This window comes from Coturnix japonica, chromosome 15, assembly GCF_054131305.1.
Source record: "Coturnix japonica strain WE chromosome 15, WE-NBRP24, whole genome shotgun sequence".
Classification (NCBI taxonomy): domain Eukaryota; kingdom Metazoa; phylum Chordata; class Aves; order Galliformes; family Phasianidae; genus Coturnix; species Coturnix japonica.
This window is the reverse complement of record NC_140677.1, coordinates 12,638,983-12,661,208: the sequence shown is the minus strand read 5'-3', so window position 1 is coordinate 12,661,208 and position 22,226 is coordinate 12,638,983. Positions and strand designations below refer to the sequence as shown.

Sequence of the window (22,226 nt, the reverse complement as noted above, 5' to 3'; positions counted from 1 at the left end):
CAACTTACCTGTTCAGCTGCATCCTCTTGGATACTCTAAGTATTTCCTGAAGTTCTTTCAGATCCTTCTTCAGTCCACCTCAGCATTGTAAACATTTCTACCTCTTGACCAAAGACAACATCATCATTCGTGTTTCAAGCATCACCCCTGCTGCAGCACTGCCAAGCACTCAAAAACATGATAGAAGATTCTATGAAGAGTTTCAGACTCCTTAGAAGAGATTGTACTTGTGTCAGCCACCAATCTCCAGGTCCAGCAAGTCCTTTGTGAGTTCCCAGCTCATCAGCCCTTTCTAGAGCTCTGCTGAGTATTCACCTCCCTCTGTTGGCTCCCCAGACCAGGTACATTTCCCTCCAGTGCACTCACATTATCTTGCACATTCTCCCGTTTTCTCTTTTGTTTATAATGGATGTGAGGCAATGCAGAGAGGGCAAATCAAAGAATGTGCTAGCCACTGTCCTCCTGCAGTACACGTTCCTGCTTTTCATTATCCAACAAGTAACATTTCTGCCCAGAAGAGTTGGTGAACACTTCTGACAGCACTGAAAGAATTCTGGTTTTTGCCCAACTCCCTTCAAGGTACGATTTCAAATATTCAACAGTAAATTCAAGTTAACATTAAAGTTACTTGATTTACTCTAGGTTTCTATGCTCACTACCCAATTTCCTCGCTGCAGGCTCAGTCCACTTAGAAAGTCGGTTAACACACTGAACACACTGAAGTTTCAGTGATTGAAAACATTCGGATGTTACTGCAGTATAAAAGCCCATAGAATAAAAGAAAATACAGAAGGTTTAAGCTGGTATTTTTTATTAGAACTCTACATAAAGCACCTTTGCTTGCCTTTAACTTTACAGTACTTCTCTGAACACTGTTTTTCTTTCCCCCGCAACACAATAAAAGATGCTTCAAATTACTCTGCATTTCTTGATTTGGACACTGCCATCTTAACAGCTTGCACAATGGCATCTTTGTCAATACCAAACATCTTCAGCAGCTCAGCTGACTTCCCACTTCGTGGTACGTGAGATACAGCCAAGCGACTCACTGTGACACCAGGCTCACCCACCACTGCAGCACACACTGCTTCTCCAATGCCACCTATGAAGGGAGATCAAACAAGACATGGAACCGTGTGCTTCAACATGCAAAATATAGATTCCTTTATCAAAAAAGGAAAGTAAATGACTTCAGGAGATCGGAGACCAGACTAAATTACTGTCAGTCACAAGGACAATGGGTGCAACAGGAAACTGTGTGGCAGTAGGAGAGATGCTGAAAGCAGGAATAGTAGTAAAGAAAGCACAGGGCTGGTGTCAGGAGCATGTGCTCCAAGACCTGGCAGGAGAGACACCTTGGTGCTGGTGTATCCAGGATTGCACAAAGCTTTTCCCAGCTCAGGGCATACTGTGATTTAAGCAGACAACCTTAACCTCTAGCCAGAGGCACTTACAGTTGCTAAGATCAGTCTGATGTGGGTTTGCAATTTATTCAGGCTTGTGACGCATGTACTCTTGACCTTTCTTGATTGCATTATGAACAGAAAGCTCCATCAGTGTAAGCAACAGGCTCATCATCTCAGTGTGATGACTCTGCCATTTTGCAAATATGCATTAAAGTATTTGTAAAAAGTTGAAAAACAAACTAAAAAATTATGAGGCTCTGTGACACTAATGCCATCCATAATCTGGACCAAAAGGACATATGGTAATATCAGCTCACTTCAGGATAGCGTTCTGCTAATATCTGTTAATACCTGTTGGTAAATATCTACAATATCTACTAATGCTACAGTTCACAGCTGCCTCTTCACTAATTTCTTCATCTCCCTGAGTAGGAGCCTGACATGCTATTCACAGCAGCTGTTCACTGTTTGCATATGGGCTTACCCTCACAGGGCATGTTAGCACAGGTAAGCCCTTGAAAACCTGAGCAAAAAAGACATATGTCAGACAGCAAGAGGCATTAGAATAGCTGAGCAGACAATCAGCTCCTAAACTGAGGTTCTGCAGAATCCTGCCAGTGATCATCCAAGATCCCAGTGCAGAAGCTGGGGGAATTTTATGGAGATTACTCTGCTTCTCTTAAGAAGCATTCTATCTGAAGATTTATTTGGGAATCATCTTGGTGTATGTATTTCTTGTATGTACATACACTTCTTACTCTCAGGTTAAGAAAATTACCACGTGACAGCAACAGATTCTGAACTGGCTAGCAAGCAGGTTGTAATGAAGGAACAAAAAATATCCACTGAGTATACATAATGATACATAATCTGGGGCTCTCCACAGACCCTGATTTGTCTTTTTGCAGATGTGAAGAAAGAAATTTATCCTAGAGTGATTGCTGAAACTGTCAAACCTATCTGATTTCAAGCTACCTGGAAATCAAGCTACCAGACTTGGTGAAGGATTAAATAGTGTCTCTTGCATCTTGTAACATATTGCAGAGCAGTTGCTGTAGAGCCTCACTGGGAACAAAATAATCAAGACTTCACTTGCACCATGTGTACAGAAGGTCACACTAGACTAAGTAAACCATAAATGCAATTCTGGGACATCCATTGCCTCAGGAAACTTTCAGCCTTGTATCTTTACAATCATAATAGCAAAAACAACAAATAAATGCTAAAACCTGCTTTTTGTTTTCATTACAGCATCAGCATGAGGCCTCACACTACTGTCTTTTGATGTCTACAAAAGAAGCTGTGTTAAACCTTGGGGGTCTGCTCTGTACACTTCAACCCCCTAGACTCTGCTTACCTTCATGGTAATGGTCCTCAACAGTGATGATTCTGCCTTTGGTTGCTCTTGCACTTTCAAGTATCGTCTTCTTATCCAGGGGCTTAATAGTGAAAGGATCAATGACACGGATGAAGATTTTCTCTGCAGAAATATAATTATGTTATTTGCAACTTGGTCTTGGAGAACACAAGAAAAGCAGTATAGGCAGTCCCTGTCATTTTCTAGATCCATAATGAAAACTGTCAAGGTATCTGCACTAATGACATGCCTAGCACACAACCTAGTCAACTCTAAATCGTTTGTGTAATCTTGTGTGCATTCTCTCTCCGTGCTCCTTGTGAGACAGCAACATCCAACCACTTTACAGTATGAACTGAGACAGAAAAGCCTTGGGTAAGTGACTTGAGGTCATAATGAGTGACTGTTAGCAAAGAAGTAACTCAAACAGCCTCCCCATGGGCAAGAGCAGAATCCAGCCACCATGAAATCCTCCTTCTTCAGACTCTGTCACTTTTATTTTTTTCCTCCCCCACAGACCTTTCTTTTACCTTTAACTTTGCTGTCAAACAACTTCTTCCTGCTTCTTCATCTGCAAGTATTCTGATTTCTCCATTGCAGGCTGACTACCTATCAGGTATGTCTGTCTGAACTGCCACAGCTTCAATCATGATGTCCTTAGAACTGGCATAAGAATCAGCATTTGTCCTGCTGTGACAGGCAGGCCCATGTTATTCATTAAAGACACATACAAAATGGCTGTTTTTTAAATAAAGAGTAGGAAATTACTAGAGCTTTGGTCCTAACTCTGACAGTTCAAGGTCATAAGAGTATCTGTCCACCTAGATAAAGCATGCACAGCTACTCCTAAGCCACAGGCAGCATTAATTGTATTACCTCTTACTATTCGTAATCTCCTCCTGGGTGTAGGCCACTGACTCACAGATGGATTTTGATGGTTTCTTTCTCTTCTTATTTCTCTTACGGATTTTTTTTTTCTGTGAGATAATGTCAGTGTATTTGAGCACTATCATTGGACCATTACCTCCCACTAGAAGTTGATACGTTCATTCAAAAAGATCAGGTTAGCAGTGAGTCATATTTACACAAGGGCAGTTCATATTAGCAGCATTGCATAAGAGCACACACCGTTACTGCAGCTCATTTGACAAGCTGTACTTTGTTAACTGGCCCCAACCTGATTTGATTCTGTTGTGTCAGTACACTGGCTCAAGCTCACAACAGGGGAAGATCACTCCTGCTTCTTAAATATTCCTTCTAAAATCCTGCCTACAGAGCACTTTCAGGCAGGATAGCAGTTTTAAGGAGACCTTTGACCTGACCAGTTTAACAACTGCCATGATTGCTAAGGCTGCCAAACTAACTAAAATCTAGTCAAGCAGTCAAGATAGTCATACATATGGCATGCCATATTGTGTCAGGGTAGCTAGTGACCAGCTGCCTGTAATATCTTAATTAGTAAATGATTATCTATACAAAGGGTAAGCAGTTAGGTTAACTGGTAGTAATTTCTTTTACCACAGCAAAGATAGCGAAAAAAATCTGATCACCTTTTCTCAGCTGCTCTGCTGCAGCCAGAGCCTCATGCAGGGTGACTCCTGCTCCTATCACAGTCACTTGGTCATCCTTACTCTTCAGAATCACCTGCAAGAAAATGTTTCCATTTTTTGATAAAAAAAATCTTGGTGTTTCTAACTTTTCTAGAGATTTTATGAAAAAACTGATCAAATCTTTGGTACTGGAATTTTTTAGAGGGAAAGGGATTCATTTTTACAGGAAAAACTTGGCATGTTTTTTCTGATTCTCTTGGCAATACTTACCTTTGCTTGTCCAATATGGAAGTCCTCACTGTTGTTGTAAATGACAGGATTTTCAGGACGACTAGTTCTTATGAAACAAATGCCCTGTTGCCACAGAAAACATGAGTTATTAAAAGTCAAAGGCACTGACATTCTAATATGTTCTTTTGATAAAAAATAAAAAAAGCAGCAAAACTTCTTCAACTAGCACAACTGAATTTTCTCAGATTATTTGCTCCTTGCTCAAGGTAAATTCCCATGGAATCCAAGAGAAATATCAGTCAAGAAGATCTGACCCAGGTACTATCAAGGACATTTGACTCTTACTATGACAATTTAGCTGAAATTAAATGACAGAAATCAGTCACTTAGTCACATGTCCAGCTTCAGTCTTGATGCCACAGATATTACAGTAAGAGTGTACATTTGTTAAATTAGCTAAAGACGAGCAATGAGAGTTGCACTTCTCCCATTTCTGAGCCAATCTGATCCATGCTGAAATCATTGTGCAGTCGTTCTTGTTTTCCCAATTCTGGCCCACAGCATTCCACACTGTTCATTCAGCATGAGCCTGGCCATAATGTCTGCTGCTTTCCATGCAACACAAATATCCTGCTGCCATGCTGAAGCCTTCAAAGCAATTTATTTGATAGAGACATGCAAAAAACATGCCATCAGCAACAAGACAAATAAAATATTCCCCGATTCAAATACTGTATTGCAAACCTTAGTGTTGGCAGCTATTTCCACTGCTTTTTCAGTGGCTACAGCATCACTGGGGTAAAAGACAGTAGAATTGGGAATAGCACGGAACATGCACAGGTCCTCCAGTCCCATCTGAGATGGCCCATCCTCACCTACAAAAAATTAAACCAAGGTTACAAAATTAAGTGCACAGTCTGACAGTCACTCAATACCAGGTTAATGAAAATCAGAAAAATCAGGCACACACAGGACATGCAAGTCTACCTGCTTGAGAAAAGAATCATCTTCTCCTTAAACTTGGAACCATCTAAACAGTAAATAAAGACAGAAAGAGACTAAAAAGGAAAGAGAATTGGGGTTATAAATAAAAAATGGAAAATAAAGTGCAACAATAAAACAACACAAAAAGCAAATAACCAAGTAAAAAAGGGTACAGGTACAGAAAGGGAGTCACAATATATCTATGTATCTTTAGATTTACACGGATACAAGCAAAATTTGTAACTGTCAGTGCTATTATTCTAGACTTAAGCTACTGAAATGTGAAAGGAGAGCTGCACATGATCCATCTGAAATGGAAAGTCCACTTGGTACAACTACTCTCAAATTCTTATGCTTGCTACAAAACTAATGAAGGTACATGTATATAAATACTACTGAATGTCTCTTAGAAGGGGTATATCTGCATTACTCATTTAACTACTCAAGCACCTCCTGGCTTAAACTGCAGATTAATGACGAGAACTGTTAGCAAGAGCATGTATGGGATGCAGTGAATTTCCTTAGTTACAGAAACAGCCACCACAACCCCCTCCCAATGACCTTATGTAAGGGTGCTTTGGGAATGGCACTACTCCAAAGTAACCATGCAAGAAGTTCTGAATCCAGTCATGTTACAGCCTGCAAAGTAGAAGCAGGGCAGTAAGCCTTCCCACATGCACCCACTACCTGTTACTCAAGAAGGACGAGTTCACGAGGAAAGAGGAGAGAATTTTCATCAGAGTGGCACAAAACTCTGAAGAACTTTAAACATGTTAAGAAAACCAGTCATTGAACTCTGCCACTGTAAATTACTCATCAAGTACGTGCCAGGAATAGAAAAAAATAAAATCATTTCAGTCATGAAAGATTCTTAGTGCCATAGTTTTCATATGCGCTCTGAATGAAGGAATGTGTATTCAGGAGGATTTTTCTTCCCAAAATGCACCCAAGCAAAGCATACACTGAGGAAAAAGAGAAATTATAAAGTACAAAACTAAATTACCCAAACTAAAACTGACCCAAGGTAAGGAGAATACTCGTATTTTTCCATTGACTTCTACTACTACAGTGCTGAAAAAACAGAATAGTTCATACCAATAATTTACAAAGTAGCACTGAGTTCAGCCCCAAGTAAATCCTGACAAAAATTCTGATTTAGTGTTTTTTAGAGTAACACAGATTTAAAAAGTAATTTTCAGTTATAACCTCAAGACCTACAATTACAGCTTAAGAAAAGTTGAGTGCTTAAATATGAACAGTATCATATTTCTAGAATGAGAAAACAGCCATTTAAATGACAGGTATATACACTATGATTATCCCCCCCCCCCCAATACGTTCAGTTTGGAAAACACAAATCCCATTTATTCTCTTATGACCTTGAAAACTTAGTGTTTCATTAGAAATTTTTGTCCGTCAGCAACTACTAGTCTAGGAGTGAAATTAGTACAAGTTCAAAAGGTCACTGCGATAGCTGTCTCATAAATTTATCTGGTCCAAATTTCAATGTAGTAAAAGCCCAGACCTAACTAGAACTGCTTACATAAAGTTTCAGTTTTCAACAAAGATCCACTTATGATTCAGGAATCCATGCAGGCCTGAAGCTGTAACAGGAAGTACACTCAACTCACACTCTTCCATTTAAAATTTAGATCACTAACAGCTGAAAAAAAAATTCTGAAGTGTTATCTCTTACAATTCTGTTGCAAAACTCTGGGTTTTTGAAAATGAGGTGAGGCCTGAGTGAGACTTAAATTTATAAAGCTATTTGAGTTTCAAGTGTGCACTTTTCAACCACCTCTCCCAGAAAACATTTCAAATATTTCATTTTTCAGCATTCACTTGGAAGTGTAAGTCTAGGGACAATCCAGGTAACTTCATCTTCTTAAATAAGTAAAGACCAGAGCTAATTAGCTTTTGCACTAACACCCTTCACTGCTGGCTGACTTAATCTGGATTGAACTAGACTATGAAGAGGTGGGAAGACTGACTTTAAAAAGAAAAGAGGCTTGAAACAGAATCCGTCCCTTAATGACATACACAAGCCATAATCTGATATACTCTACTTACAGTTTCCTCAACTAAAGCATACTCTACACCACTGCAAGTTAAGCTTGAGTTTCTGGATGAGACTAGACACATAAATAGCATCTTTATATCTGTATAGCTCTAGCAATGTTACAAGTCAAATTTGCTAGCTTGCCACAAACTCCACCTTCTACAAATCACACTGCTAGCCAAACCATTAAATCAACTGCAAAACTCATTTATGTGAAGCACCTTAAACCATCACCCTTGCCAATTCTCCACCACTTTCTTTTGCCTCACAAATACCCAGTAATTTTTCAAGCGTTAATGTCCATTGGCATTTTCCTTCTTGGTTTGCAAGTCTGCTCCCGTTTTCAAAGGTGATTTCCATAAACTTCAATTAAACAAATTTTTCAAGAAGCACAAAAAAGTGCAAGTCCCTTCATCAAACCAAAAGCGAACCCAAATATCATCTGATGTGTACTAAGCAGTTACGATGGGAAGGCAAAGACAGAAACACTGTTGTCAATTTCCTGAGCTATATAACAAATTCACAGTTCCTACCTTATTTGCATTTTAAGTTTTGCTTTTATGCTGTTGTTTCAAATACACAAACTAATTGTTCCAGTGTTAAAGAACACTGAAGCAGACTGAAGCACTTATTTAAAAGTGATGATCTAAAAAGGCGGGATAAAACGGATTTCTTTTTGTAAAGTGTTTTTGAGATCTGTGGACAAAAGAATCTGAGTGATAACAAGTACGATTAGTTTCTTATTTTAGGAACTGGGAAAGAGGTACAGTAAGCACATGACTACTCTCATCACAGAGGAAGTCAACTGCAAACACTAGCAAATAAATCCAGGCTGCCTTACCAATAGAGACACCACAGTGTGACCCACAGAGATTGATGTTACTATCAGAGATTGCAGCCATACGGATTTGGTCAAATGCCCGTGTGAAGAAGGTAGCAAAGGTGCTGGCAAAAGCAACAGTTCTGTCACGAGTGGCACAACCAACTGCAATGCTCACCTGAAAAGAAAGAGATTATACAAGAACAGTTAATTCCTCATTCATTAACTGTTTCCAATAGATCATCTGTGCAACTTCATCAAACTCAGAATCTCTCCCCATTCTTGTCCCTACTTGCTGACCTTTCCAAGAAAGGAAACAGAAGCAACTCACACTCACGGTATCTGTCCCTCCAGCACCTCTGCTCCTCACCTCAGCTACCTGGTAATTGTTGATCCATGCTGGCAGCAGCTTCTTTTCTTTATCTGCACCAAGCACCAATCCATTTTTAAGCCTTATCCACTACTCTCTTCCCTGCTCTCCTGGATCAAAGACTTACACTTTCAGCCCAAAGTACGATATTTACTATATGCAGCAGACAAAAAAATATTATTAAATGGGAATGGATTTATCTGCATTCTTTAGACTAGTATTTACTAAAAGAGTCCTTCTTCAGCAGGATGGAAAAGTAGAACAAGATCCTTAATTCATTTATTGCTACAATTATCCCCATACATTTGTATCACACATTGCACATTTTATACATGTTCCTATGGCCAAACTTTCCCCAGCTTGATGTAAATCCAAAATACCTGACTGAAGATCATGAAACGTGCCCTACCATAAAACCTGCAGGAAACTGCCCATGAGTCCTTTATTATTAATCACTGAGGCAGAAATTGGTTGCCATTTTAAATACGTCTTTAGTTTCATTTGCCACAGTGAACTCATGTAGAATCGGAAGTCTAGCAATCCAACAGATGACTTATCAAATTATTTCAGTCTTTTCTGTACAATTGCCACAAGGCTAACTTTATTGACTGTTTATCTGTCCTCACCTTTATACCCCAGTCTAGCATAGAGCTCACTGTCATGTTGTGTAGTGGTATTCCATTTCCTGTGAAGAAAAAAAGCCTAAGAAGTCTTCAGAATTGACTCTCTACAAATCACACTGTAGGAAATATGACTATTCTTTACAAACTGCCATATCCACACATTCTGCTGAAATGCAGCGTCGTGATAAGAAAAAAAAGAAAGTTTACAGACTCTTTAATTAGAAGCAATTATGCTGTATTGTATTTTTAAGTCCTACACAGCCTAAAGTTTTCTATAAGCATTAAGCAAAATTTAATACCAAAGAACACACACATGAAAAAAATTAAAACCCTATTTTCTGAAGAATCAGACTGGATGGTTCCAGATCCTACAGTGTAAGACCAGTACTTCATGAAACCAAGAGACCAGTTACCATGTTCTGTTCAGCAATGTAGCATTCAATGTAGCGACCAGGATGTTCTTTCTTGAACAGCTCTGAGAAAGTAGAGTTCTTTGTGTCTCCATCCAAAGCAATCACTCGATCATTTGCATGGCCCAGTTTTGCAAGTGCAACACCATAAGCTTTGCGGGTAGCCCACTACAAAAAGAAAGGTATAGCAGTACTGTCACAAATTCCTGCTTCTGGAAACTTGAATGTGTTCACATAAATTTAGAAAGAAAGCAAAATAAACATTACATTGTAAACATTAACACAGTGAAAAATACCTATGAAAAGAGTGACATGCAGGAGAATGAATTAAAAAATGTAAATAATGAAGCCTTATGAAACACAAGTGTGTTGAAACAAGCAACTCCCTGCCAGCCCAGCTAGAAAATTTGTAAGCCTTACTCAAATACTTCTCCATCAATCAGGTATCTAAATAAATAAATAAATAAATAAATGGAGCTTTTTCTTTTTTATTCTCAGTTTCCAACCATGGAAATTCAAGGAACCTCACAGAACTTAATTTTAAATGCACTTTAAAAAGTTTGGATAAATGACAACTATAAAAAAAATTAAGGATGGCTATTTGAATCTTCCTATTTTAATATATTCTTTCAATACCCAGTTAAGTCAAACATCTATACATCATGCTAGTGACAGATGTTTACTAGGATACATAGAACAGGATGGAAGAGGTGATGAGTAGCTGAAACCATGCTGAGGGACACTATGGTAGATAAATCCTCCTGACACGCGTAAAACAGTCTTTACTTCAAACGCATCTGATAAAATTTGAGAAGGGAATGCAGTACCTTTTCTCCCACTTTGTAACTTGGTGGTGATGGCATCTTAATGTTTCTAATATTTACTATAGGAGCATTTTCTTCAGGGAGGGCAGGAGAAAGCTTTTTCTTATTTTGGATTTTCTCCTCTATTTCCTGAATTACTTGTTCAGCCATGTTTTTTGGAAGTGGCTTTCCATGCCAGCTTTCCTTATCTTCAACACCTGGAAATTACATTAGAAATAATAAAATATTTTTGGCTGCAGATTTTAACCAAGTGCAGTGGATTGTGACAGCCTAATGTTGTTTTCCAAGGAAGAACCTTTGTAGACATTCCCACTGTGAGCAGTTACAATAGCATTCAATTGCATTGATAAAAACACGTCTAAACATGTAAGAGGAGGAATCAAATTCCAAACATTTTGAACTAGTCACCATTCAAGACTAAAACTTTCAGTGTCTCAGTACCAAAATTGTTTTTAAACTGGCACAAAGAAAAAAAAACAAAATGCATCAAGTAAACTCTAAATCAATGTGAACAATGAATGTGAAATTTCAACAGTTAGACCAAAATAAAACTCAGCTAAGTTTCAAACAACAGTTAACTGAGCTGTTCAGTTCAAACAAGCCCTGAAGTTTTACAGCTCTGTTTTAATAGCTTCTGATTACTCTTATGTTTGTGCATCTGGCCCTAACAGCCTCTCTGCCTGATATGCTTTTCAGTAACTTGGAATATTCAGTAACTTGGAATAACAAATTCTGTTTGCTTATGTAATGCAAAAGATCAAATAAACTCAGTCATATTATTAACAGTCCTTAGCTGATCAGAAAGAAGAATTCATGCTGTACTGTAAAATCTGTATCTGAATTGCAACCCCTGACTTGCTGAGTATGTATTGACTGTATTTTATGGATACAATGCTAAATAGCCGCATACATCTCATTTGCAAGAGTCATAATTATTTTCTTTTTTAGCACTAATGTAGAGAAGTGCAAACACTTTAAAAGACTTTTTGTACTCTAAACATATACTACACATGCATGTACCAAACAGTGGATGTTTTATTACCTGATATGCCTTTGCCTTTAAAGGTCTTTGCAATGATAGCTGTTGGCTGATGTTTGGCCTGACCAAAGGCTTTGCAAAGTTCCTCCACACTGTGACCATCAACAATGATAGCATGCCAGCTAAAAAACACAAACAGATCGACTATTTCTAAATGGTGTTAGCATATGACATCCTCTGGTAGCTAGCAATAACAATTACTAACTTGGTTCCAATGAAGTGTCTTTTCAAGAGATCCCCAAGTTAATCCAGAAACCTGAACTAGCATCATTTAAGACCACAACACACCATAGTCCTTTTCTCAAAAGGCAGAATCGATCACCAATTAACAGCTGGTGATTGGCAAAATCCATTAAGTTATCCTACCTTTTTTTCAGACAGAATAGCAATTTTTTAATCACAAGAGCAAATTAAACATTTATCAATTAAAAAAGAATGAAAACTGACTAAAATCTTTTAAATGCACCATCATAATTTTCATGGCTGATATTGTATCTGATAGTTTTGTTTCACTGCTTTTTCCATGCACATAAAAATATACATTTCTAAAGGAAATGAAAGGTTTATTGGGCAGTATTGGGGTGGACAAATGGTTGGATCTTTGAGGTCTTTTTTTCAGCCTTAATGATTATATGAAAATCTGTATTCAGTATGACAAAAACTAAATTATCTTATTAATATATCTCACTAAGCAGTCCTTCTTAATGCCAGTTTCTTTTAGAGTTGAAAACATATGAAAATTTCTATAAAAGGTGAATAAAAACCTACAGTTTCAAATGGAGGAACATACTGAACTTCTTCCAAGCACATACCCAAAGGCTTCACAACGTTTCTGGTAGATTTCAACATGATGCTGCAGAGGTGCAGGGTCACTTTGTCCAAGACGGTTAACATCAAATATAGCAACAAGATTATCAAGCTTGTAAAAGCCAGCAAAGGCCATTGCCTCCCAAACAGAGCCTTCAGATAATTCTCCGTCTCCAAGCAGACAATACACACGATAGCTAGAAAAGGTTATTAAACATAAGTAAACAAAAATTGGCTTGATATTAAAGCAGTGCTAAATAAAAAGCAAAATTCTCCAAACAATTCACAGTGAGGGCTTGTTTTAATTCCAAGCATTGGTCAAATCATTTACCTCAGAAAACCTTATGTGAACTTCGACATATTAAAATACTTCTAAGCTGTTGCATGTGAAAAAATACTTAAGTTGAAAGATACCATACTCCTTTTCAAACCTTTGTCTCAAAGAAAATCAGGTTTTAATCATCATAGTACAAGGTTTGAATGAAAAGGCCTGTTAAACACTGTCACTGTGACTCAGCAAGAACACTGACAATACATGAAAGATTACTGTCTGCTTCCTCATTCCTCCCTTCCCTGGAAGGCCAACCAGTAAATTCAGGAAATTATAAACCAGGAATGAACATAGCTACATGTTAATGTAGACTACTTGTGCGTGCACCAAAGCTTTGTATTTAGGCAAAACCACAGGAGTACTGCCTGATCTATTTGACATGACTCAGCCTCTGGGTTTTTCTTCAGTTACCACTTGAGCTTTAGAATGACAAGGTTTATTACCTATTAAAATTAAAAAGTACAAGCATGTAAGCTTTCAAATATTTAGATTTAAAAATCAAATAACCAAGATGCCATCAGTGATGTATTTATTTTTACTAGACACAAAAGCATTAGAGATTTTTTTTTTTAAAATCTAAATCCCACCTGCCTTTAGCTAAATCTGAACTCCATCCATACAAGCTGCTCTGCAGTACTGCATGTAAGACCACCTTTATCCTCTGTCAAGTAACCACTGGTTAGATTTTTTCCACACGTAGCATCTGCTAAATTCAATTAGAATCAGCAAGTCATCTTTCACAGAAATGATTTCAAGCTAGTGAAGTGTAGGGCACATTAACTGGGCAGCCTGCGTTTGAGTGTACTAGAACTGTCACATAAAATACATCAACTACATCCGGCTACTTTCCTCTTCATACAGATTTGCCTTTAGACATCTACTTTTCTTGTACACAAAAGAAATGGCAGAAGCATTCATTTTTTTCCTCTCTGTGGAGTCAAGTGGTTTCCAGGTAACATTTGAGTCCTATTTTATGACTCAATAATGCTATTACTGACCTCAAGAGTTCCTCATCCAGAGTTCATGTTTTCTGTTATTTGTCATTTGTCTTTGAACAGACACATCTCTAGCCTGCTTCTTCCTTCTAAGAGGACATATCAGCCTGAAAATTGCTATCAATTACTCTCTGGAAGTTAGAAGCTGATCCAATAACAAAATCTCTGTGCAGGAACATTATTTTGCAATGCTGTCAGATTACAAAATGAAGAAGCAAATGCACGGATTCTTGCTAATTTGATTTCTTCAGAGTTCCACTGGCAATGACTTTGTAATTATCAGGGTAATACTTCTATGATTTAAAATCTGAATTTAAAGTTAAGATTTGAGAATGGAAAAAAACAGAATACAGGATTTATCTTTCCCCCCCTCATGACTGAGATAAAAATTTATTTCCTCAAATTGCTCCTATTTAATGCCTGTAATAATGAAATACAAATATGGAAGTACCTGGCTCTGTCAAAGAACTTGCCAGTATATGCCATTCCACATGCAGCACCAAGACCCTGACCAAGGGATCCAGTAGCCACATCAGTGAATGCTTGTCTCTGAAAATAGAAAGGCAACAATTATTTACCATTCCAAAAGAACTAAACTCCAGTGTTAGAAGATGGTTCAACATGCATCAGAATCTCAGCCATGACAGTACAGTGCAAGTCTCTCTGTAACTAATCCCTGCTCCCCTTTATTCACAGCTATACATGTACCTCGATGATCAGTATCACAGGCTATCCAGGTTCTCTGAGGTACATAACTCACATCTCAGAAATTTCTAAACTATGCCTTGGATGACAACAGTTAAGGACTGATGATTTTGTATATGAAGTTTCAATTCAAAGAACTAATTTGGAACTCATAGTCCAATGAGGTGACCAAATGGGATGCAAACTCTTGAAATACCTCTAATATCTTAGATGGCAAAAAAAAAAAAAAAAAAAAAAAAACCACAAGCATTTTGAAACAGAAAATACAGAGATGTGGGTCTATACACACTCATTCAAAGCTAGACACTGATCCTCATTGTCCTTCGTGTGAGCCTTTATCTTTCTTGCACCACAGCTGGCAGTCCAGAGTTGTAGCAAAATGCACATTATGGCTTTACAGAAAACAACACCCTGTATCAAAGGCAATGAGCACTCACTGGTACAGGATGTCCTTCTAAGACAGAATCAATTTTCCTCAAATTCAGTAATTCTGCTTCTTGTAGGAAACCAGCCTCTGCCCAGGCAGAATATAGAACTGGTGCAGCATGACCCTAGAGAGAAACATCAGAGTTAAAAAACAAACAAGCAAGTTTTACGACATCCTATTACCAAGACAAACTCCACAGAGCTGAATAGCAGTCATCTTTAACCACGGAGTCATTAGGAGTCAAAAAAGCATGCATAGGTCTGAAGCCATTTAGTAACTCAGGGTAGAAACCCTCATTATTCAGAGGCAGGTAAAGCAAATACGAAGCAACTCTGTTTTATCCCCGCTAACACCTCAACGCTGACCTCTTGCTTCCCACCAGTTCCTTCTTTTGAAAAGGCGATCAGAAGTGGCAACTGTTATATCAGATGCAACATATATACACCACCAGTTATACAGTATCATTGTAAGCCACCACACTAGGAATTCTGTCCGAACAGGAATCTGCTACAGCAGAGTACATCATCTGCTATTCTTGACACATTGTTATCTTTTCTGAATGATCCTCAAAAGCCATTAAGTCATACAAGTGAGAAATGGCACAAAGCAAAAGGCAATAAAAAACACTAATGGCCAGCCAGGACTGTGGTTTTATGCCTTGTCTGAGCTAGATTTCAGAAGTAATTTTGACTTAAATATCAGTAGCATAGCAGGAATGCAAGCTGCTCACTAACTTATCCCTATTTCCTCTACTGCCCACTGAAGAGCTGACAGTAATTAGTATACATTAGGGCATGACTGCAGGAATAACAGTATGGCTGCATATAACAAGCAGAGCAGAAAACTAGTTAGAAAATTAGTTATGCCAAACTAAGGCAGACTTAAATTTCTTGATAGAATTTCTAGACAATACAATAATATTTATTGTTTAATATCAGAACAATGTAATATAGTGAAATTATGGCACATCAAGACACATTATGCAGATCATTTTAAATGGCAACACATTGTAACCAGCTTTTATTTGTATCTCTGTAGCAGAAAAACTTGAGCTCTCCAGTATTTGCAGTAAACTCCCCTTGGATAAGGAAGTCAAGGAAGAGAGGTCAGTGCTATACAGACACCTTTATACTAGCACACTGTTACCATAAAGCATAACAGTTCTTACCTTAGAGAGCACAAAACGGTCATTGTTGGCATTTCTGGGATCTTGCACCTTATACCTCATGGTATGGAAAAACAGCACAGACATAATCTCTGCTGCGCTGCAACATGATGTAGGGTGGCTACAATCAAGACAGACCAAAGATTACCACTCCTGAATATTGATTGCTTAGGACCACATGTTAAACAATGTCACTTTACCAGTCCTTTACCTTCTGGTTTAAAACACAGTCATAACCAGCCACTGCATAGATGGGAGTTGGTAATGTAAGATTCACTTTTATAGAACATTCTGGAACTTTTTTCCCCCTAAACAGCAAAATATCTTTTAAACTGCTCATTAATTTACCATTACTGTTAGGATCAGAATTTTGACTTCCAAAGAAGGCATTAAATAATACAGCTCTCACATTTCATCTCCTATTGAAATTGAACACAAAAATGTGTGCAGAGTTTACTTACAAATAATAAACATCCAGATGAACATGGTAAAATATTTATTTGTTTAACCTTTTGCTTAAAGAGGGACAGCATTTTCTACTTTTACATCTCAATTGGTTTAGAAATAAAAATACCAAACTAGTTGGTTTAACAAAGATTCGGAACCAGCTGAGTCTCTGTGCCACTGACCTACATGGGGCAACTTCGCAACTACTTTCAAGAGCAGCACAAAAGAACACTTTAACTGTAGGCCCCAGGAGTAGAGAGGCCCATTTCAGAAGCAGCTACATCATAAAGAAGCAACAAATGTAAAGTTACATGCAAAGAGTTGTTCTCGGGGGGGGGAAAAGATGAGTTATTCCAACACAAGGCACGTATTTTATTCAAAGCATAACATAAGGGCATACAATTATTGTTATTTATGTCATTATGTAAATTAAATGACATTTTCCAGTTTTTTTACACCTTTAAGATAGAGCTTTACTTGAACAGTTGAATGTATCCGACTTGAGTTTACGCTCACTGTCAGTAAAGCTCATAAACTGCATGGAGTTTGGTTTAAATACTTATTGAATATGCAAGTAGCATTTTTCAGATCCTAGTGGTGCAGCCTGCATTCCACTGCTGAAGTACCACAAAGTAAATGATGAATGGTAGGAGGGTTATGGCTCCAGAAATTGGCTCCAGCTTTGAAAGGAAAACAGCCTCACCTCACTTCCTCTTCTACCAACACTTCTTTGTCATCTTTAACATGATACTCTTAAAATATCAGACCCAGTTTGTAAATCAGGACAATTTTACACAGAAGTGCCGTATTTCCTCTTGCTTTACACACGTACATTTACCATGCGGGTTAGGATTAGACAACACTTCCACTAGAACTTCAAACACAATATGCTCTTCTGATAGCAACAAACCTTCCCTCCCAACATCCCCAGTAACAGAATAAAGTCATGCAGAACATTGCAAAACAAGAATCACGGTTAGTGTCCATCCCTTGGTAAGTACTCACACGCAGGGTACCAAGAATTAGCTTTAAACCATGGTTCAAACATATTAGTAGATATTTATGTATTTGAATTAATCAATAAGCCTTACATGCTTGTTTAAAGCTTTCATTCCTTTAATTTTATTAACTTTATACTTAACCATACTTCTATGAACTCCTGGTCTCGGTAAAAAAAGTTTTAAACAACCTAAAATGGTAGCATATAAAAATCAAAATCAAAAAGTAGAAAATTCAATAAATCACCTGAAAACTGGGAAAAAGAAGTTAAAAATACTAATTAAGTTACTTCCCACTAACAGTTGTTAACCAGAATTTAACTGCATAACAGACACCAGAAATCAATCTAAAACCAGCTGCAGACTTCTGCTAAACAAAGCCATCTTAACTAGGACAGCTGCTGTCATGTTAATTCATACTTTCCTAATAAATTCTACTAAAAAAATCCCTGTTAAATGTAAATGTACTTGGAGCACTCAAACAGGCCATCACTGCTGTTCTCAAGCAATGTTTCATGTTTTGTTCTTGACCAGTGAACAATCCAGAACTTCGTGGCTCTCCCATTAACATTTTCCTGCCAGACAGCTTCTATAATAGAATTGCTTTAACTTTGAAACACAGCCCTTCATTAGGAAAACAACGTGCATAAAAACCATGAAAACAGTTCATTTTTTGCAATTGATGCCCATATAGATTATCTCCATCTACACATGCCTACATGCTTCACATGAAAAACCAGTGGTGGAACATTAAAATAGAATATGGAATGAAAGACAAAGCCAAAACACTGAAGAAATTCTTTTGTTATAAGTGATCACTTCATATGTTATGAAATTTAACTGCTGCTTAAGAAACTCTGAGAACTCCCAACTTCCACTTTCAGTAACGTTACTGCTTAATTCTAGGAAGCTGGACACTGTTTCAAACCCACAGAAGTTGATCACTAGTTACACAAAGGACTCCACCAGTTTTGGCCAAGATGTCTGCACTGCTTATCTAAAGGGAAAGGCTCCAACACGCCCCAAACCAAGTAAGTTCAATCTTTGCAACCAGCTTCATCAAGTTTTTCTCCCCCTAAAGGCATTACAGGCTTTTTTAAACAGTTTACTGATTTTTTTCCACCACGACAGCTGAGACAGGATTCATCAGATCATAATTACCTATTTGAGCATCATAAGGACCGGATCATTTGATCTTTTAGCCCTTGTCCAAACAAAGGCTGTATTTTCTTGAAGGTACAAGTAAAGAACACAAGAACTAGCATGTCAGACCAGCCACTGAACCACTTGCAACACATGCCACAGTTAAAGAAATCACTTCCTTGAAAGAAGCAGGCAGGTTCTGGTTTGTTTGAAGTGCTTTTATTGCAAGCACTTCCTTCACTTTTACAAACGACACCTTTAACAAATACTGGCTTCCTTGGCAAAGTCAATGCAAGTGGTTGGTTTTTTTTACTGGTTTTGTTTTTATTTTAAACTGTAAGCCTGTTTAAATTTAACTTTCATTCAAACATTTACCCTGCCTTCTTACACCGTACTGGTGCTTTAAGTGAAGCTTAGTGCCTCATTCACACTTTGAGAAAACACAGGAATTTAGAAATTCCTCATCTGATATTGCATCAGATTCTTAATTTCTTTTCCTTTTAGACACATTACTACACCACTACCCTCTTGCTAACAAAATCCAACATTAAAGAAAATATATGACTTGACAGCATAATCCTCCCCCCAGAGCACATCTTTCATAATCTACCAATTATCAGGTTGTGTAATAATTTCAGGCTCCGTGAGACTTTACATAGTGTTAGAAGAAGCTCTACTAATGAATGAATGAAATACCTCTGTAAAGAAGTGCTCAGTAGCACAGTACACATGAATAAAAAGCTAAACTAAAGCTATTTTTGCTATTTCTTCATCAGTACAGGAAAAACAGTGTTAATACTAAATGTTTGGATTTTGTGCACTGAAAAGAGGCTGTAGCAAGATCTCTGCATATGACTGGCACAAAGCAGAGACGGTTTGATTTGCAGACAACCAGTGCTGCACAGCTCCATGGCTGGCCTACAACACAGAGCAGAGCAGCAAGACTGAAGCCTCAGCTGCATTAAGCATCCTGGACCGACCAAGCTTTGCTCAGCACAGTCCTACTGCAGCAGTGGCTGCCGTGCCCCAGGGGGTTCTATGGGCAGAACCAGAGCAAGGTTTTTGCTTGCTGCATGCAGAAGGCGCGAGTAAAGTTCAGTTTCTATGTGTGTGCTGAGAAACCACGTGAGGCCACAGCCAGGCGGGAGGTGTAAGGCGGTTCCAAGAGAAAGCTTGGAAATGGTTTTTATACAGACCGCCTTTCTCTGCTCAAACCTCAGCGCCCAAAGGATTCCTTCAGCTGAAAAATAAATAAGTAAAAACCAATAAAACAGCAATAAAATCACCTACTGCCGGTTACAAAGAGGCCCCAAAAGGGAGGAAATTGCCACAGGATGGGATATAAAAGGCTGCGTTCTACATGGAAGCGCTCAAATGTATTATTCAAGCAGAAAAAAATAAAAAATGGCTTTAATATTACATGAGTAAGAGTGGATTGTTTACAGAGATTTTTTCTTTCCATAGGTAAAGCACGATCAAAGGAAGGATAACCCTGGAATCTGCAGACATCAGAGCCTCGACTAAATCCTGTCCAGAGGCCTGAATAAACCACCAGTTGGAGACTGCGGGCATTGCACAGATAATCCCACTTGGGCTCACTTGAAATTCTGTGGAGAATTAGTTCCAACTGACGGGCACGAAATGAAAAAGAAACTGCTCTGCGCCTCGGGCATGAATTCTTTGGGTTTCAGCCCTGCATCAACTCGGCATTCCCGGCCGTTGCCCACAGTCACAACACCCTCCGGGATCGGGGACTGACGTGTCACAGAATCACACAGAATCACAGAATGACCCGGGTTGGAAGGGACCTCAAGGATCATGTAGTTCCAACCCCCTGCCTGGCAGGGCCACCAAACATACACCTTTACTAGATCAGGTTGCCCAGGGCCCCGTCCAACCTGGTCTTGAACACCTCCAAGGACGGGGCATCCACAACCTCCCTGGGCAGCCTGTTCCAGGACCTAACCACTCTCCTAGTGAAGAACTTCCCCCTAACATCCAACCTAAATCTTCCCTCTTTTAACTTCAAACCATTTCCCCTAGTCCTGCTATTATCAGCCCATTCAAAGAGTTTACTCCCCTCTTGGCAGTAAGTTCCCTTCAGGTACTGAAAGGCTGCAATGAGGTCACCCCGCAACCTTCTCTTCTCCAGGCTGAACAAACCCAACTCCCTCAGCCTGTCCTCATAGGGGAGGTGCTCCAGCCCCCTGATCATCTTTGTGTCCCTCCTCTGGACCCTTTCCAAAATCTCCATGTCTTTATTGTACTGATTGCTCCACACCTGCACACAGTACTCCACATTACTACAGTGTCCCTCAGCCTCCGACCCCAGGCGGTGCCGATCTGTGCCGTGAGCCGCAGGATCCCCACACCGCGCTGCGGCCGCCATTTCCAGCCAGAGCATCTCCACGCCGCACCGCTCCAGCACCGGGGCACGCCGGGCTCCTCCGCGCTGTACCATCCTCACCCTCTCCCTACACCTCATTAGCCCTCCCACAAACCCGGAGGAACCGATAGAAGAAGGGAGCTGCTCCCAGGAGGCAGTTTCCAGCCCCACTCACCCCGAGCCGGCCGCGGTCGTGGCCTTGATGGAGCCTATGCGCAGCCGGTTGGCCGTATCCTTCAGGGCCTGCAGGGTCTGCTGGTCGGGTTTGTGGTAATCCTCCATGGAGACGAAATAAAGGTGGTGAGACTCGCGAGGCAGCGGCTGCTAAAACCGGGCAGGGACGGCGGCGCTCAACGGGACCGTGCGGAGAGAGAGGGGTGCGGTGAGGGCGGGGAGAAAGAGAAGGCCGGGCCGCTCCGCCTCCTTAGGCCGGTACATCGCTTCCTGCCGGCGGGAGGAGGGTTCTGTCGGCTGTGGGCAGGCTCAGCGTGAGCCATTTCTCGCTCCCATGTGCTAGAAGGCAGGAAACTGCGGCTCTTCACATCTGAGCATGGTAGGCCGTGAGTGTGGAAGCCGCCCCTCAGCGCTCGGAGGGATCAGCTCAAGCTTTTCCATCGCTCAAAGCCTGTTAGACAAAGTTATTCCAAGGCTGTCCTCGCTAATAAAAGAATATCACTGCATCAAGTGTGATCTGCAGCCAGGAAGAACTGTAGCAGAACTGCTGTATGCCATTTCTTTTCAAGAAAGAATTCACAGTTCTGTAATACACGCTCAAAGAGCACAACATTCTTCATTCGAGAAATACAGACTTCAGCTTAAAATACTGACTTCACCAGCTATGAATCAGAAAATACATTGTCTTTAGTGCTTCTGAACAGGAGGAGGCTGAAATAATTAAAGCTGCAGCCTTAGCTGGGTACATTAAATATTACATGTGTGTTCTAGAAAGCTCTGGAAGTGTTAGAAGTCACAATCTGAGCAAAAAGAAGTTTAAAACCACGGAAAACAAAAAGAATGAATTCTGTTCTCAAGAAACGCGTGTCTGTGCTCTGCATTCTGCAAGGATTTCTGCACTGCAGTCAGTGGTAGTTTGTTTCAGGAGCTGTATTACATTGCTTGAAAAGGTAAAAAACACATTTCAAATATAAA

The 22,226-nt window shown here is 39.4% G+C and overlaps 1 protein-coding gene and 1 long non-coding RNA gene across 2 annotated transcripts; both read right to left on the bottom strand.

Moving 5' to 3' along the window:
• Positions 1 to 794: 794 nt before the first annotated feature.
• Positions 795 to 21,495, bottom strand: TKT (transketolase). Its single transcript, XM_015875306.3, has 14 exons — positions 21,253 to 21,495; positions 16,107 to 16,224; positions 14,949 to 15,062; positions 14,258 to 14,355; positions 12,486 to 12,677; positions 11,677 to 11,795; positions 10,638 to 10,831; positions 9,814 to 9,978; positions 8,429 to 8,585; positions 5,289 to 5,419; positions 4,584 to 4,667; positions 4,314 to 4,407; positions 2,764 to 2,886; positions 795 to 1,102 (listed from the first exon to the last, which is right to left on the bottom strand). Exons 1-14 carry the CDS (start codon positions 21,357 to 21,359, stop codon positions 915 to 917), a joined length of 1,884 nt encoding a protein of 627 aa, XP_015730792.2. The 5' UTR covers positions 21,360 to 21,495; the 3' UTR covers positions 795 to 914.
• LOC107319931 (uncharacterized) lies at positions 3,278 to 3,770 on the bottom strand. The gene is made up of 2 exons (XR_001558004.2): positions 3,640 to 3,770; positions 3,278 to 3,453 (listed from the first exon to the last, which is right to left on the bottom strand). It is a non-coding gene; the product is annotated as an uncharacterized LOC107319931 (long non-coding RNA).
• Positions 21,496 to 22,226: the final 731 nt, after the last annotated feature.